General features: G+C 32.6%; 2 protein-coding genes across 4 annotated transcripts; one reads left to right on the top strand and one right to left on the bottom strand.

Moving 5' to 3' along the window:
* Nucleotides 1–12,517: 12,517 nt before the first annotated feature.
* On the top strand, nucleotides 12,518–15,702 carry LOC111906602 (uncharacterized). Of its 2 annotated transcripts, XM_023902362.2 has the most exons (9): nucleotides 12,518–12,742; nucleotides 13,070–13,206; nucleotides 13,441–13,575; nucleotides 13,685–13,795; nucleotides 13,882–14,151; nucleotides 14,230–14,658; nucleotides 14,792–14,902; nucleotides 15,011–15,193; nucleotides 15,319–15,702. In XM_023902362.2, the coding sequence occupies exons 1-9, from the start codon at nucleotides 12,574–12,576 to the stop codon at nucleotides 15,661–15,663; spliced, it is 1,890 nt and encodes a 629-aa protein (XP_023758130.1). In that variant the 5' UTR covers nucleotides 12,518–12,573; the 3' UTR covers nucleotides 15,664–15,702. The 2 variants fall into 2 exon arrangements, with proteins under 2 accessions (XP_023758130.1, XP_042752521.1); XM_042896587.1 differs by lacking the exon at nucleotides 12,518–12,742 and having other exon boundaries at nucleotides 13,069–13,206; nucleotides 13,445–13,575.
* A 20-nt stretch (nucleotides 15,703–15,722) lies between these two features.
* On the bottom strand, nucleotides 15,723–18,728 carry LOC111906603 (probable ADP-ribosylation factor GTPase-activating protein AGD11). 2 transcript variants are annotated; one of them, XM_023902364.2, is made up of 10 exons: nucleotides 18,428–18,728; nucleotides 18,255–18,363; nucleotides 17,920–18,000; nucleotides 17,747–17,840; nucleotides 17,508–17,583; nucleotides 17,235–17,398; nucleotides 16,844–17,060; nucleotides 16,574–16,690; nucleotides 16,325–16,420; nucleotides 15,723–16,202 (listed from the first exon to the last, which is right to left on the bottom strand). In XM_023902364.2, exons 2-10 carry the CDS (start codon nucleotides 18,298–18,300, stop codon nucleotides 15,924–15,926), a joined length of 1,170 nt encoding a protein of 389 aa, XP_023758132.1. In that variant the 5' UTR covers nucleotides 18,301–18,363; nucleotides 18,428–18,728; the 3' UTR covers nucleotides 15,723–15,923. The 2 variants fall into 2 exon arrangements, with proteins under 2 accessions (XP_023758132.1, XP_023758131.1); XM_023902363.2 differs by having other exon boundaries at nucleotides 18,255–18,728.
* Nucleotides 18,729–19,021: the final 293 nt, after the last annotated feature.

Raw genomic sequence — 19,021 nt, 5'->3', positions numbered from 1 at the left:
TTATGGACCCACATTGCATGAAGACCCTAGATCTACCCTTTTGGGTGCATTTTGAACCCTAAGACCCTTATTGGTGGATATCTACACGTAAAGTTGGAAACTTTACGTGTGATTCATGCTCTAGGAACCCAGATATGTGAATGACATGGACTAGAATCGAGCAAAACCGCGTTTTTGGTAATTGCATGGCAACGACTCGGCGAGTCGTTCATCTGACTCGGCGAGTCTGCTCGCGAGTCTTCGAGTTGTCCCCTTTTTCGTAGTGTCGAGTGTGAGCAGTGAGTCACGGGGTGTGACTCAGTGAGTTGGAAGCCGAACTCATCCATGGAGGAACTCGGCGAGTCAATGCTCTGACTTGGCGAGTTCAAGGCAATCTTCTTAGATCAAGAACAGACTCGGCGAGTTGTTCATACAACTCGGTGAGTAGGATGAAGGACTTGAATATCAGTTTAGAAGGAGAACTCGTCGAGTCATCGCCTAACTCGACGAGTAGAAACGGGATTCAGGACAATCGTTTGGGTCGGGACTCGGCGAGTTGGAGAGCCAACTCGGCGAGTCGGGTCAACTGAAAGTTGACTCTGACTTTGACTTAGGGCATGATCAGGGGTAAAATGGTCATTTTACCCAAAGGACAGTTAGCAGTGTTTGATTGAGTATGTTGTGGGAATTACAGCCGGAGGATTTCCGGAGCAGCAGCAGTAGACCGTCAGTTCCCGATCAGATCAGCAGCTACTTCGAGGTGAGTTACCTTCTAGTAGCGGTGGGTCTAAGGCCACAATACCGGCCCACCAGTAGGAGACGTATGATAGATGATTGTCTCTGTGATATCATCTAGGTTTGCTACTACCTGATATGTTATATGCTAGCACGATATGTTATATGTGATAGTAGTAGAGTTCGGTTGTTTGGACCGGAGGGTAGTCAGACACCCCATATACGTCTGACAGTATGTGATGTTATGTTTATATGCTAGCATGATCTGTTATATGAGTTAGAGGTAGGAGGAGGGGAGCAGTCTCCGAGTTCGGTTGTTAGGACCGAAGGGTAGTTCAGACACCCCAGATATGTCTGATAATATGTTATGTTATGATATGTGATAGTAGTAGCAGTAGGGGTGAAATAGTCCCCAAGGATCGGTTGTCAGGACCGACGGGTAGTCAGCACCCCAGAATAGCTTGACACGGGTAGTCAGCACCCCAGAATGGCTTGATGCGGGTAGGACGGCACCCCAGAATGGCCGCACGGGTAGTCGGCACCCCAAAATGGCCGTACCGGGTAGTCAGGCACCCCAGAATAGCCTGGCAGTATGTATGATATGTGTTGTATGGTATGTGGTACGATGGGGGAACTCACTAAGCTTTGTGCTTACGTCTCTCAGTTGTTGTTTCAGGTACCTCTTCAGCCAAGGGGAAGGAGCAGGCGCGGTAGCGGCTCATCACACACACTCCTTGATTCCGCATTTATGAGTTTACTTTGGGATTGATACTCTGATATTTCGATTGGTTGTATGATTTGGCTTTTAGACATGGTTTACGTTGTGATATGGTTTGATCAAACAATGTTTTTTAATTATTAATGTTTTCTAAAGTAATGTTTTAAAAACAAAATTTTTGGACGTGAAAACTGGGTCGTTACAAATCAAATTCAAAACCAATCAATCGACTCAAGGTGCAAAATCCTGTTAACCGGTTCCGGGTCCATCTGATCCGGGTTTGGACCCACTTTCATCCCTAGTTGGCACCACCATATGTGTACATGAATGCAATCGTCGGTGAGAATCGGACCAACATAGATTGGCCACAACTTCAACTAGACCGCACCGCCATCGAAAAAAATCAGTATTATCGGTCATCTGTCATTCATGGTCTAGTTTCTACGCCTAAAACCCTCATCGACACCCTAGTCATATTGGAGGTGAATATGTTAAAACCCAACCTATTTATCTTATTCGGGCTCGGTAAAATGGGTTCGAGCATTTTTGACACCCTAGTCATAATGGATGTTATCTTTAACGTACTACCCGAGTTTTTTCAATACTAAATATATCATCGACGAGGCACCACAGACCTACTTTCTTGATGACCATGGTTGTTTGATGAAGAATGAACAAATGTTTGATGATCTGGTTTACAATAAAACTAGGCGAATACCCGCCCGTTGCGCAGAAACACCTATATAATTGAAGTCTTTACAAATATATGTTTTTTTTTAATATAACTATAACGTTGTTGTTAATTTTGATTTAATAATTTGTATACTAAATTGATATAATATATTGATTATTTTGAATTATATGATAATATATACATCTATTATAACTTAATAATCTTAATCTTTTGAATGACTTCTATCCGCGAGTTACACATGAATAAAATTAAATATAGTATATGGTTTAATGTTATTTATAGTTGTTATTATTGTTAATTATGTTTTTTAATTTATTTGCTTAATGTTTTAATTTTAATCATTATAATTATTTAAAACATCAAACATTATTTTCTGATTTTAAAGGTAACAACATAATCATTTTATATAGAGTTATTTTTAACTATTATTATTGTAAGTTATTTTAAGCTACTTGTTTGAAAACTTTTAAAGATTACAAAAATATCTTTAGGAAATATTTTAGTTAAATTGAGATTACAATTTAGTTTTTTGCATTTATCACTACAATTTATCATTTTTAACTATTTAAGTTAACAATTTAAGTATTTTGTCAACATTATTAAAAAGTTGTAGCTTTAAACTAATAATGGTTTACATGTAACAACATGTTAAATCTAATAAATTAAGTATAATATGTTAAAAGTTAAAGACATAATTTTATACATAGAAGTAAATATATTATTTTAAAATTGAAATTTAGTTTATTTATGATGACACTTTAGGTTTATATTTATTTAACCTTATTAATCAACTTATAATCACTATTGGAAAGACACTATAACTTATCACTTTTAACTATTTACAAAATATTCTTTGGGTTGTTTAAGTTAAACTAAAATTTGTATTTAAGGTTACATTGTAACGTTATATATTTAAATTAATAATTTAAGTATTTTATACAAATTGTTCCAAAATTGTATCTTTAAAATGCTAATGGTTTACATCCAACAATATATTAAAACTAATAAATTAAGTATTATATGTTTAAAGTTAAAAAACATAACTTTATAAGTAGAAGTAAAGATATTATTTTAATATTGAAATTTAGTTTATGTATGATTATACTTTAGATTTAATATTTATTTAACCTAATTAACCAAATTATAATTATTATTACAAAGAAATTGAAAAGTCATGGGAGTTTCAAATGAATGTGGTGAAAGAAAAATATATATGGGAGTTTCAAATGAATGTGGTGAAAGGAAAATATATATAGGAGTTTCAAATGAATGTGATGAAAGGAAAAATGTTAGCTTTATAAATATATAATGATTCATATCTTGCTACATTCCATGGATAACAACCATGAAATAATTAATTATTAAACATGAAATGAGTAATTATCAAACAAATTACAAACCATAAAACCAATTTGAATGATATAACCATAATATGATTAAGTATCGAGCAAGCTGCGAGCATGAAATCAAATACAAACTACAAAAGCATGACATTATTAAGTATCGAACTTGTTACAAACTCATGAAACCAACAAATTATATAACCATGAGATGATTAAGAGTTAGAACAAGCTACAAACCATTAAACCAATTACATATTACAAGCTATGAAATGATTAAGTATCAAGCGAGACAAACCATGAAACCATGCATTACAAATTACAAAATTAATTATCAAATAAATTATAAATCATGAACCAAATCTTCTTCATCGGGTCTACTAGGATCATTCCTTCTCGTGGATACACAGCCTTGTGTTCATGAATTTATATAAATTTTTTTACGGGTAATTTACTTACATGATAAAATATAAACTTCACATTAACATAATTCTTTAATCAATAACCAATGATCCAATAATTTGTTTTAAGTTTTCCAATTTGAAGGCGAATATATTGAAAACATTTTCAATACAGGTTTTGAAGACAATCGTGATAATTTTTGTGAAAAAAGTTGATAAAGGAATGTTCAACAAGAATCGTAGATAAATTAATGTCAACTTGTTAACATCATACCGACTTAATATTTTACAATAAAAGATTGTGTTTTAATACATTGCACGGATATACAAATAGTTTGATATTATGTTATAAATATTAACTCCGGTTAGGGAAATCTCCGGAAAAGTCCCTAAACTTTGGCATTATTAACGAAAAAGTCATTCATGACTTCTTATTTACGATTAAGCCTAGAAAACCGGCAAACGTTTGCAAAATAAGCCTTGTATCCCGAGTAATGCTTACATTTATCCGTTTTTTGGTCTTAATTGAAAAAAAAAAAAAATCAAGGATTGCATTTCTTGTTAATGGGGACAAAGTTTAAGAACTTTTATTGAGATTTCCCATTTAAAATATATTAAACCTTGTGAATAATTTCAGTTCATTTCACTAACATTTTATCTTAAGAAAAATATCCGTAATTACAATTTTAATTTGTTTATTCAGTTAATCAAATCAATTAAATCGAATCTTATTTCCTTTGATTACAAACAATTTAAGATTATAGAAAAAACTAATTAAACCTAATCAAATAAACCAAAATCCAATTACAAGGATATGTTATTAGGGATGACTTTTTCATTAATATGGTCAAAATTAAGGATTTTCTAGAGATTTTCCTATTAAAATATGTTAAATCATTGCGAGTAATTTTGGTTTATTTCACTAACCTTTTATCTTAAGAAACATCCATAATTAAAATTTTATTTTTCTTATCCGATTAACCAAACCATTTAGACAGAATTTTATTTCATTTGATTACAGTCATTTTAAAATTATATTAAAAAGTGACTAAACTTAATCAAATAAACCACAATCTAATTACACAAGTATGTTATACTTTCGAGGCTACACTCGGGTTAAGGCGTCAAGGAGTCGATAATTAATATTTATAATATAATGGATTTGTAGTAATAAGAACTTGGGTGATAACTAGATATGAGAAAAAAAAGTCTAAAATTGTTTTTTAGTAAATTGTATTTATCATGTGGTTTAATAACTATTGTAGCTTTTATAATGTTATTTGTAAATATTTTCTACGTCAGCATTTAAGTTTTATATTGTAGAACAACTTGAACTTCAACCGGTCACTTCTAAAAAAGCGAAAACTTTCTCCATTGTCATTCTTCACACCTAAGTCACATTGTTGTACACTTAAGACCCGAAAATTAATCAACGAAGGTAGCATAAATGACAACCATATTCATGTGACCACTACAAGATATCTTAGATATACACACCAAGAAGACAAATAGAATGACATCTGGAAGAGTAAAGGATGCCATTAAAGATCAATTTCAATCTGTAATTGCAGCCTACCTAAGAGTCTCTCACAATCGAACAACACATCGGAAAACCAAAGCTCATAAGATGCTGATATTCCGATATAGAGCTCCATTAAACATGTTATGTGATCTAAAAACGCAGTCCTTGCGATAAATAAATAAAAAAATAATTTTAAGTTATATAAGATATAAATGTCTTTATGACCGTAGTTATGATATATATGGAAGAGAAAATAAAAAAAAAACAAAAATGATATATAAATGATTAGTGGCGGTGACGACCATGGGGTGTGCGACTGCTGCGGTCGCACGAGGCCTTCGGATTTAGAGACAAATATATAGTAATGATGTTGGTATTTTCATAAAATATATTTTATGTGTTATTATTAAAGAAAATTAGCACTTAGTTATATATATATATATATATATATATATATATATATATATATATATATATATATATATATATATATATATATATATATATATATAATGTAACATTTTGTTATAATTTTGAAGTAATTTTAATTGTGAAAAAAATAAAGAAAATCAAAAATCAAAATCTTATCATAAATATTATAATTTTTCGACAATTTAAGGAAAGTATCTATACCAAAAAAATACATATATGTCTCTAATATCAGTTCAAGCAAACATTATAGATTTTTATAAAACTCACCAAAAAGATCAAACCCTAACAAAACTAATAACGGTTCAAGTAGATCACATGTGTTGCTCGTCTCTCTCGGTAACAATTGTCGTTTTGTTGACTTGAATCTTGATATCTCAATGTCGCTGGTAGTCGCCTTGTCCTCCTTCAAGTCCTCTAATTGAGTCTCTAACTACATGTTAATATCTCTTATCTCTTTAAATTTCTTAAGTCTCAACTGTGCTTGCCTGTTTTCTCTCTCAGCCTAAATGCTCATTTCTATTTGAATGATTTATTTATAAATTCACTAGTTTATAACCCGTGAGAAACACGGTTATAAAATTAATTAAATTTTCATATTAAAAATTAAAATTATTAATCAATTATTTTAAATAAATTATTACTTAAGAGATAGTTTTTTGTTATAAAAAATTATAATTGTTGATTTAAATAAATACTTGAAGTTATATCACCTTATAATCTGTATAAATTTATTTTATTTTTCAATCTAATTTTATAAATTTAATATAATTAGAATGGAAAATTTAAAATTTAAAATTTAAAATGGATAATCAATTATTAATTAGAGTAATTATAGTGGAAATTTAAAATTTGAAAATTAAATTGGATAATTAATAGGTTGACAAATGGCATAATTGGTGATATATAACATTAATGAGGAGCTCTAATTATATGACACTTGTCAACAGGAGGTTAAACCTATTCTTTTATTAGAATAGGGATAATGACATTAATCAATAATAAAGTAGAGGAAGTAAAATAAAATGTTAATTTTGTATAGTATAACTTGTAAATTGTGTTTATCACTCTATCACTATGCTTTATTTTTTTGACAAAACTGCAAAAATTATCCATGTAGTATGTATTTTTTCTGAGGTTTAGTCCAAACTTCGAATTTTTTGGCTTTGTTGCCCTTTTGAGTTAATTTTGTTGTGGATTTGGTCTCTCATTAAATTGAAATGATTGTAATACCCTTGGGGTATTTATTTTCTACCTTTCTTTCATTTTTTAAATTTAATACTTATTTATTTATTTAAATAGTTAAAAAATAAGAGGGGTCATCCTCCCTCTCTCTATATTTATCTCTCTCTCTCTCTCTCTCTCTATATATATATATATATATATATATATCTTTCTCTCTCACTCATCTTTTCCATCCTCACCTTTTAACCTGGAAATAATAAGATGAAAAAAACCCAGATTGCAATGAAATAATAATTTGACATAACGGGCTCCTCATCAACGTTTGATCAAGCTTCGTCTTTCATTGTCAACCACATATCTTCATCTACAACCCATCTTCATGTTTAAACACTGCATATCTTCATATGTCAATCGTTTTTCTTCACACAAAAAATTATACTGTTCTTTATAGGTTCATCAGCTCAAATCCCATAAATTCATCTGGTTCCATCATTGAATCCCAGAATAATCGGATTCAACAGAGATATGTCATTCCATCTTCACTTATGTTTAAAAATTAAATAATCACACTCATAAATAAGATTACTACTCGAATGTATTTTATTGATCACAAGGAGATAACATTGTCACACCCCCGAACCAGACGGCGGAAATGTCCGAGGGCTTGCGTGACTTAAATTGAATATCATCACAATGAATATACATGAATCATAACATAAACATCACCATGCATCAATACATTACAATTGAAATTGTTCACATTAAGTACATTGTTTAATCATTACATATCCATAATATAAATTGTTTGATAGTTTTTCCAAAAGCATAATATCCTAACATACTCGGTGTTACTCCTCGACTTACTTGTTACCTAAGAATACAAGTTATTTTGAAAAACATCAACATATGAAATGTTGGTGAGTTCATAAGCGAGGTTGTTTTGAAAATGTTTGTATAGTTTATAAAACCCAGAAAATCCGGTATTTTCTGAAAAAGACAATTATTCATACCAAAGTGTGAAGATCCATCGGTTTATGCATGAATGATTTCAAATCGTATATAAATGAAAAGTTTTGCATTATAGTTATTGAAAAATACAAATGAATGATGTTGATTTCCTCGAAAAACCCGATGTTTTCTGATAAAGAAAAAAAGTATATAATTGTTTCAAATTGCTATACCGTCACGACGAATGATTCTGAATTTTCCTTGATTACTTGGATAGTGTTAGATTTGTTTAATTATGAGTCGTTATAACCATACATGATAATGACTAGTTCGTATGTCTTGGCATGCTAACGAATGTCAGAATTGATCTTAAGATTTTGTCACCCTAGACTACCTGAGTCTAACTGTAGCGAACAGTTGAGGTGTGGGGGAGTCACCCCGTATAAATCTATACACAAACTCTCGCTCTCCCTACAGGAGACTTTGATTATAACTACAGACTACAGACGACCCATAGAGGTGCCGCCCGCAATTACTCATTAAATCTAACATAAATTTGATTACCATTGATTAATGAATTGTATATGTTTACTGAATTGAAGGTATGCCTAATAAACGAGGAGAAGAGGATTAATAGGTCCTACTAATCTCACGTATTATTTATGACTATTGGGTATACGAAGGACACGTTGGCCCATTTCGCATTTGATTTACTCGGACCTTACTAGCAATGCTAATGGGCTACTAAGGCCCAATAGCACTTAAAAGCCATTGAGGCCCCTTAAATATGAAATTGGGTCATAGGAGGCCCAATAACATTTATTATTATCCCTTGGGCCCAAAAATAATTTTAATAGGTCACAAAGGCCCAACAAGCATGATTGGAACTTTTAAGCCCAAAGATTTGAATGTTTACTTGTTTTAGGTATAGTATAATTGTTGGAAAGTTTGATTGGGTAATTGTTAATTTCGCACCGGAACGAGGCCGATCGGTTATTTATGACGATGTTTGAAATTATACGTATTTTCATCTCTCCGTTTTTATGATTTGTAGTTTGGTATTTTTATTTTTAACTCAAATATCTTAACAATAAAATAATTGACTCAAAAAAATATTGGTCTGAACCCTTTCAGCCCTTCTTTGGCAAAATTGACAATTTTAGTTCTTAAAAAAAGACATTTTGGGCCCTTAAATCATTTTCTTGACATTCTTGATCCCTAGACTTGTTTAAATAATGTTTTTGGTTCAAAATATACTCTTTGTCAGTTTCAGCCCCTCCAGAAAAGAGTCTTTCAGTTTAAACCCAAACTTTTCGCAATTTTTACAATTTTGGCCCAAAATCCAAAAAGTTTACAATTTTGATCATTATTTGGAAAATACATCATTTTAACCCCTAAATTAGTTTTATTCACCCTTTTACCCCCTGTTTTGAGAAGTTTATCATTTCAACCCCTTGAAAGTTGTAATTTTCGCAAGTTTTGGCTCATTGGGTCGAAAAGCCCAAAATTTGGCCCATTAAGCCATAAATTTAATTCCCAACCTTTAAAAGAGTGTGATATTCCTAAAAACACTTATTTTTCCTGTTTTGACTCTTTTAATCCTTTAGAAAACCATGAATAGCAATTTTTCAACCCAACTTTTGTTTGTTTGACAAATTTAGCCCAAAAGTGAGTTTTATGTTGCAATATGTATACTTTAATCTTAGAGGGTAATTTTTCTTGACTTGCTTTAGTGTAATACATCTTAGATGATGTTTATCTTCCTCTTAGAGCCATAGATCTCAAATTTATATTCTTTTTGTTACACATTTACCGCATGAACACATGAAATCACACATAACATACACATACACATAGATCTACACATTTTACCTGTATTCTCCCCCATAAAACATATGAAAACCGAAAATAGAGGGGTATGAACTCACCTTTTCTTGTGGATCTCGGTTTTGAAGAAGAAATGAAAGAGTTTGATGCTATTTTCGGCCCTAGCAAGCTTTCTTGGGTGGATCTCGAACTTAAAGGTTTCTAAGATAACGATCATGAGTTTATATGAGTTAAGAAGAGATTTTTGATAAAACAAAGAGTCTAGATTATGGATCCAAGCATCAGCTTACCTAAGATGATGATTTTTATGGAATAACCTCCTTGGAATGCTTCTAATTCTCGAAAATTAGAGAGAAGATGTAAGAGTGTTCTTGTGAGTGTTTAAGAGAATTTGGAAGAGTGTGGGTGTGTATGATGGGTTCTCGGCCGAGAGTAATAGGAAGAAGAAGAGAGAGAGAGTTGAGGTGACCATTCTAGATGCATGTTGGTCCATGCATGGAAGTATGTGGTGTATTAGTGAGGTGGCAACCTTAAAAGTCAACTCTTCCCCCTTTCTTTTGTAGTTGGGCCGAATTCTTGGACTTAGGAGGAAGGAAGTAGTTCATCTTGGGCCACTGCTTGATTTTGTTCGAAACCATGAGCCCATTAAGTAGGTTTTTGGCCCATTGGGCCTTTTAGAGTAATTCACGACCTAATATTCATCAAAGTATGAGTTTTATGGCCCATCAGGGCTATTTAGTTATGTTATGGCCCACTAGGGTATTTTATTTCATTCTAGGCCCATTATGGCCCAAAATGTTAAAATAAATGAAAGTGGGTCCAATTAAGGCCCATTTAAGAGTTCTAAGCCCAAAATAGTCAAATTGGAATCTTATTGGCCCATTAGGCCCAATAAGGAAATCCTAGTCCATAATGGACTTAAATCGGGATTTCTAGGGTTTCCAATTATTTGTTGACTATTTGAAGTGCTTGTATAGAGTGTTTGATGGGGATTTTGTTGTTATTGAATAAGCATCATACATGCTTCCACATTTTGGGTTCACAATTGTTATCATTGTTGTTGTTACAAATCATCAAAATTCCTAGTTGTGACAAACACGAACCTCCAGCCATCAAGCATCAATTTCTTCCCTAGAATCGGACGTGAAAACCCCAAAATCCGACTTTTAAAACCCAAAAGGTCCACATTTAAAGATATAAATGTTCATCATCTGAAATTGGACCTTGAAACCCATGGAATAAGACCTTGATACCCATGAGATCGGAACTTGAAAGCCCTAAAATTGGAATATATGAAATCGAATTGGTCGTCTTACCTTCATCAGATGGGAATATGTGTAGAGAGGAAGACACATAGGCTGAGGAGTTGGGTTATGTTCTCCGACAACAGTTTACTGATTGGTTGTCACCGGAAAAAAAAATGGTAGAGGGAGCGGGTTTGGTGTGACGATGGTATTGAGAATAGGGGAGAGGCTAGAGAGGGAGGAAATGGATGGGAGGTGATAGTCGGCGGTGGTTGTGGTGTTGTAAAAAAATGGAGGTGTAGAGGAATGGAGACAACGAGAGATGGGGGTTGGAACCAAATCAGAGAGAGAGAGAGAGAGAGAGAGAGAGAGAGAGAGAGAGGTGGGTCCTCTTATTTTTTTATTGTTTAAATAGATAAATAAGTATTAGATTTAAAAAAATGAAAGAAAAATATAAAATAAATACTCAACGGTATTAAAGTAATTTCAATTTACTGAGGGACTAAATTCACAACTAAACTAGCTCAAAAGGACCACAGAGCTAAAAAAGTCGAGGTTTGGACTAAACCTCAGAAAAAATGCATATATGGACCATTTTTGTAGTTTTGTCTTATTGTTTTAACTTTTCAATGTTTGGTATTGACCGGTCAAAATATGATATCGGTGGATTTTAAAGTGGTGGTGGGGAGGGGAGCATGGGCTTCTTATTATATGGTTTCTAATATTAATATAATCTAGTCTAATACTTAAAAAGATTAGAAAATCAAAATTTTGTTTGATACTCTAACTGCTTTAAACATCACTTTTTTTTTTATAAATATTAAAAATATATATTAAATTGAACTGCAAGTATCACACGATACGCCTTGTGTAGATGAAGACATAGTCATCTTGTATGATAATGGTGATGACAAAGAAGATATTTTAGTGAACATCTTGATCCTAGAAACTAGAACTTGTAATGAGGTGAGCCATAATGTTGTGGTAGTGAGTTTACGAGATTTTTCTTCACAACTTTGAGTTTTGAATTAAGTTGTAGTAAATTTACTTAATAATAGTTTCTACAAGAAATTTTTTTATGGAGCCTCAGTTTGATTTTGCACAAAACCTCCGAAATACCAGAGCCAAGCCTGTAAATGATAGTTATTTGTTATTTTTGAGTTTTTTAATAAAAAAGATATAAATGATATCTTTATTTTGAGTTTTTTAATAAATAAATATGATTTTTTTTATAAAATGAATTTAATATATAATTAAAAAGAAATCTCCATAAAAACCCTAAACTTTGACCTTATTAATAAGAAATGGTAATAATTTTTTATTTCCGATTAAATTTGAAAAACCGATAACATCGTCATCAGCCTTAACCGGATACAAAATACGCATTTTACAAACATTTACCGATTTTCTGGTAAATCGTAAATAACTTTTTTCGTTAATGAGTCTTGAGATACTTTCGTGGAGAATATCTAATTTATGCCGTAATTACCACACACCACACCAGACTTGTTATCATTTGCGTGCGAGTGTGGGCAGCCGGCAGGGGAACCAATGAAGGGCTCTAATCTTCTACGTGCTCCAACCTCTCTCTCGACTTCACTTCCACTATATTCCCCTCTCAAATTCGTAGCCCCCTTCAGAAATCCCATATGTTTCAGTCACCTAATCCTAAGCTCTTTGAAGCTTCACCCAATTCGCATCTCTTCTCTGCACGCTACTGGTAAATTCTATCTTCCTGTCTTTAATTTGATGTTACGAGGTGCAGATTGAATGTATGTTTTTGTTTTTATACAAAATTTTGATTAGATTTTGACATTTTGTGGATTAGGTTCAGATGGTAATGATTTTCTGCTCGGTAAGTAATAGGTATTGTATGTAGTAATAATGATACTAGGATAAGTGAACGAAATTGAACTGGTTGATTTTGGATTGTTTTGTGAAATTTTTAAGTGGGTTTCCAGTGTTCTATAACTCCATTTGGTCAGTGGTAATCGAACGAGTAAAAATCAAATGATAATGATAATGATATTCCTTCTTTTTCTTTCAGCTACTCAAGAGACTGTAGAAGTTGATGAGACTGCGTCACAATTTGTTGAAATTGGGTACATATCCAGCGTCCATGGACTACAAGGAGAGGTTCGGGTCAAGCCTAACACAGATTTTCCAGAACTGAGATTTGCAGAGGTACAAGTCCAAATACTTTTACTTCACTTATTAGATAATCAGAATCCACATTGGTTTTTGAGAATGGTGTAATGCAAAAGATAGCTACTTACTTTCATTTACTTGTATATTATAGCATCCCACTTTCATTTCTTTCTATTACAACTTTGTACTTTGAAAAATCCACCCAATTATAGCATTTGTGATTTTGAGAATGTTGTTTATGTTTCTTAGTCGACTTTGTGTTGTATTTAGCCAGGAAGGAGATGGTTGAAGAGACAGATTTTAGGGAGAGAAATAATTGAAGAGGTTGAGTTGATGGAGGGAAGAGGACACCATGGACAAAAGAGTTGGATAATTAAAATCAACAACATTGAGAAAGTAGAGCAGGTATACTTTCTAAATTGATAGTTTTTTTTTTTGTTAAATCGTATCCAAGAACTTGATGAAATTTTAATAAACCATTATATATTCTTTTTTAAATTCTAAATGTTATTAGGCTCAACAACTCGTGGGGTCAACAATACTTGTATTAGATGAAGATAGACCAGAGTTGGAAGAAGGCGACTTTTATGCACGTGATCTTGTTGGCATGAGAGTTACTCTTCAGGTATTTGATTATAATTATCTCATGTCAATTTTTAATAGTGGGAAATGGAATGATTTTTTTAATATATTCCTTTCTTTCCATTTTAGGAAACTGGTGAACCAGTGGGAACTGTTGTGAATGTTTTCGACAATGGAGGAAGTGATCTCTTACAAGTTAAGCTTAATTCATCTTTAGATATAATAGACAAAAATGGAAAGATAAAATCAGAAGCACCTCTTGTGTGGGTCCCATTTGTCGAAGCAATTGTTCCTCATGTTGATATGATAAAACGAGAAATGACGATTACGCCCCCTAAGGGACTCCTTGAATTAAATGTAAGGTCTGATGAAAGGTCAAAGAAAGAACGCCGACAACTTGTGAGTCAAACTTTTCTATCTTTCTATTGTTTTTTCAGATTCTTTATTTGGGATTTCTCATATTAATTGTTTTTTCAGGAATGGAAAGATAGGAAAAAGTTTCAGAAAAGGGTTATAGCAGCAAAAAAGAAACTGTGTGAAATGGAACAGAAGCATGTTTTTGAGGGGTTTAGATATGGAGAGAAGTCTCAAGGGAGTTTATTAGCTGAACAGATTGTTGGTGTTAACTCCCAACTGCTTCAAGTAGCATTAAAGACTATTGAGACACCTTCTGACAGGTGGCATTTCTCCGAGTTCTTAGCAGCATATAATAAAGAAACAACAAGACATGTTTTCAAGGTTTCAAAAGGGTGTCTTGTTAGTGAAGATAAGGAGTATACAAGTTCCAAGATAACAGAGAGGCGTAAGGCTCTGATATCCAATGGCAAAGTTGCAAATATTTTGGTTGTTGAGGGTAAAACTTCTGAATCTGAAGGGACTGATAGATTTATCCAAAGATTAGTCGAGGTAATACTACTAGGATTCGTTGACTTTTGAGGTCAAACACACTATGAAGTTGTTCTTTTCGCATTAAACTAAAAAAAAACACTCATATAGTCATATACATATGATCCTAATGATTAAAATTTTGTGTTTGCAGATGGAAAGCCATGGAACCACACCTTTGATTCTGGTTTGTCCTATTAACAAAATGGAAACATTTCAAAACTTGATGACAGATAATGACTACTTTGGCTTTGATCCTGAAAAGGTTATAGAATTCTTCTCTATTCATTACTAAAATTTTTCAATTTACCTTGAAAATTTTGTTATGTTTCTAATTATGGTTGAAAACTGATAACCAACATTTTACTTTCAGGTTTGGATTTTGGAAGAAGAAAAGTTACCAGTTGTAAGCTCTTCACATGGTAAACACAAGATCTTGATGAAATCCCCATGGGAAATACTCCAAACGCCAGTTGGATCTGGTGGTGTCATTAGCTTACTTTCATCACACAATAGCTTAGAGTCTCTTGCTACAATGGGTGTTGAGTATATTGAGGTAACACACATCTTTTAATAGTCTTTAAGTCTAAGAAACACTTGTATCCCAGTAACTAAAAAAGAAACAACACCTCTCTCGTGGGATTTATTTATTTATTTTAAATAAATTCTATCCTTTTGCAGATTTCTAGTGTAGATCAAAGATATATTGGTGGGGAGGATCTTGTTGGTTTGGTGGATTCAAGTGAAGCTGATGTTGGGATAAAAACCTTTGGTGGCATCAATGACGTTGATGATATTTTCAACATGGTATTTTCTATAAAATATATAACACAATTGACAAAAAATATCAACAAGTTGCTATTTGATGCTGTTTTGAGGCCAAACCAACACGTGGAGATGGCTGACAAAGAATGGGTGGATATAACACCTTCAACACATAACTCGTATGAGTTTCGTTCTTCAATTTATACTTGTTTAAAAGGTTGTTCTTTTGATAAAGTTTGTGTAATGGAGGTTGTGGATTAGATTTACATGATAATATCTAAAACCCTTTTGTTGTATTAAGTCAATAGTCACACTAAATATATTTCTACAACCCATATATTAATTGAAAATGGCAATTGTATCTACTTCACATATAAAAAACCAAATCCCCTACATACACACACACACACACAAGAACAATCATTCATCATGCCATCATCCTAATCGCTCAATATATCATCATGAAGATGATGATGATCCATGGATTTCATTCAAATTTTTGGTCTTGTTTGTTGACCTTGTTATTGGGTCAATGGCACACATTCAATCTCTATGACTATCTCACCACTCTCAACATTTTGCAATTTTAGAGAAACCTCTTGTTTTGCCTTTCTTTCTGCCAGTTTGACCACACCATTCTTGTTGACATTCGGCTTGTCTTTGTCTTCTGCCAACTTCTTTTCAGCTTCATTTGCATTACCATTCTCCAAAGCTTTTGCAGCAGAGACTAATGCTTCAATATCAACCTCAGCCTCACCCATATAATCATCCGTTGTAAACTTATCCTTATCAAAAACAACCTACAAAAAAAAATGGAAAAATTCTTACACAAAAATTGATTTTAGTTTGTTGTAATAAGAAATGAAAATAGGATGCTGTAATTAACAAAACAATGAAAGTATGTTGCTATATTTGACTTTACCACTTTCAAAGGCGGAATGTCATCAGGAATCGACAACATTAACTTTTCATTCCAAACAGGATTGAGGTTGTTCTTTATAACGCGTGTCTTCACTGACTGCACCCAAAACATAATTATTATTATTATTAAGGCATTGTACTTATAAAAAATTTCTTATTAGGACAATGTATTTGAAATTATAATGTTGTGATAGGAAGAAATGAAAGTAGGATTTTGTAATAAAAAAAGTTCATAAGGTTTTAGGCTTACTTGGTTTCCTAAACAGAGCATAACATAAGGATCACTACTCCTGACATCTCTGATAACAAGATCAATGCCTCTGACCACATTGACTTTTATCAAACCAACAAATTCCACCATACCTGCCTATAAACAAACATATCACACATCAGACAAATAACTTCATCAACAGTTTTCTAATGCAGAAGGGCATTCATGTCTTTTACACCTTTTTGAGTGCGACAAAAAATTGCTAGTCAGTATCAATATCAGTATGTGTATCAGGGTGAGTGTGATTACCGTTGAGTTACTTTTTCTGGCGGGCTTTACTTCAGCATCTTTTCTTTTCCTGGTGTTGAGAAAAGCTTGGCTAATGTTATGCATACACATACTGTTTAAATACTTCTTCTCCACTACAGAATTTAAGCCTGCAGAACTGCAGTTCAAAGCTGCTGGATTGAATGGGCAAGACAACTGTTCCTCCATGTTCAAAAACTGTTGCATTACATACTTTCTCCTGTATATATACAGATAAAGCTTTCAATAGTAGAACCAGTTTTATTAGGGCTAAATAGATACCAATGTATTATTTCTTATTAGGGCATTGTACTTTGAAAACTTCACCTGTTCTTATAATAAATATGAAAGTACAATGTCCTAATAGAAAATATTTGGTTTCCCTTTAGTTTACCTGATAAAATCAGAACGGTCTTCTATAGAAGAGTCTGGTTGTGGTTTTCTACGGTTTTCTGGAATGCTGTCTTCATATTTTGAATTTACTGCTTCATTTCCACCAAGTTTTATCACATTATCAACATCTTCTTCTGTCCACTCGTCTAGATTCACTGACAATATCTGTGCCAAAAACTTTATAGTTAGTTTATATAATTGATTATGATCAACAGGTAAAATGAAATTCAGATAATTTAAAAAATAGAAGATATGAAATGATTAATTACTACACCTTTGATATATGCACTCCGAGGCTTCTATGTACTCCTGAACACTTAATGCACACAAATGCTCCAAGATTTGCAGATCTAGTCACACCCACAAGGTCGAATTTTTAGTTGGAGAAAAAACAAAAATACAAAGTTAAGATCATAGAGTGTTTAAGAAATGATCAATCAAATTCAAAACCTCATTATTTTATATGCGGGATGAAAATTTTTGTATTGATAAATATTCAAGCTTAGGACTTACACCCATTTTGGACTTGGAGATCCACAATCTGCACATAACTCATTACCAGATTCAGATGAAAAACTTGCTAGCCTCTTTTTTGCAGCTGATGAATCTGACATTACAAAAAAAAAAAGTATGAATATGATATGTAAATGAATCATTAATGATTTATAATAAAAAATTAAACTTACTGGAGGATGATGTCTGTTCATCTGATTCATCGTTCCAGTTTTCTTTTGTATCTATATGTAAGAGGTCATAGAGGCAAGTTGCTGCAATAATAAGTGAACAAATCAGATTCAGAGGTAAAGCTTTAACAGCCTACTAAAAAGTCAAAATAGCACCAAGTCAAACAAAGCATAAACATAATTGTTCGTTTTTCATCATCAAATTGTTGGTCCTCTTGGAAAGGAATTGATTATGAATATAAGGGAACATTAATTGTTCTTATTGTGTTGGCATAACCCTAAAATCATACACAAAATAAGCTGCAAAGCTCAAGGAAAGAAGACGACTCGGTTATTACCTGATACTTGGTCGACATCCTTCTTCTCCTGATTCTTGGCAGACATTCTTTCTCAGCAATTAAAAGATAGAAACAAATGTGTAAACATTTGATCTCTCTGCATTTTTATCTGCATTATACGTAAATATTAATTTCACAATTCACCGAATCCCCTTCTGCAGAGGTTCATTTACCGTTCCCGATGACCACATATCAGCATCATATAACAAATGTGATAGGTTTTGGAGATTGAATTCGGAGGGAGATGATGATGATGATCCACAGGTCAAAATATTAAAAATTCGCAAGAAATTTGGACTTTTGGTGATTATACATCAAGATTTTTGAAGAACTTTTGCTACTTGTGAAATAAGCGTCGGAAATTATTGGGAAAAAAAAGTCAAAATTTGGACGAACAAAACCTAATTGTTGTTGGGTTTTGAAAGAAGAAGTTATTTCGGTAGTTGATGGATTGCATGTTGGGGGAAGATTTCGTGGTGTCTCCGCTGTTGGCTTGTCTTTATCATCTAGAAATTACATGTATTAACTTCAAGATTGTCTATATGGCAAATACACCCCTTACACACATGGTTAATATCATAAAATGACAATAAATAGTATTAAAAACAAGTTTGTTTTATGGGTCTATCTTCTAATTCTAGTCAATATGTCAATGGATTTTTTTTGGATTCTCATTACTATCATTGAAGTGTATTTCAACCGTATAATTCTGCCATATTGAATGACACAATGGATATCATATAAGCGTATGATATACATAAATTAAC

The sequence above is a fragment of the Lactuca sativa genome, chromosome 7 (assembly GCF_002870075.4).
Source record: "Lactuca sativa cultivar Salinas chromosome 7, Lsat_Salinas_v11, whole genome shotgun sequence".
Taxonomy (NCBI): Eukaryota; Viridiplantae; Streptophyta; class Magnoliopsida; order Asterales; family Asteraceae; genus Lactuca; species Lactuca sativa.
The sequence above is the reverse complement of the archived record's forward strand: the minus strand, read 5'-3'. Positions and strand labels throughout refer to the sequence as shown.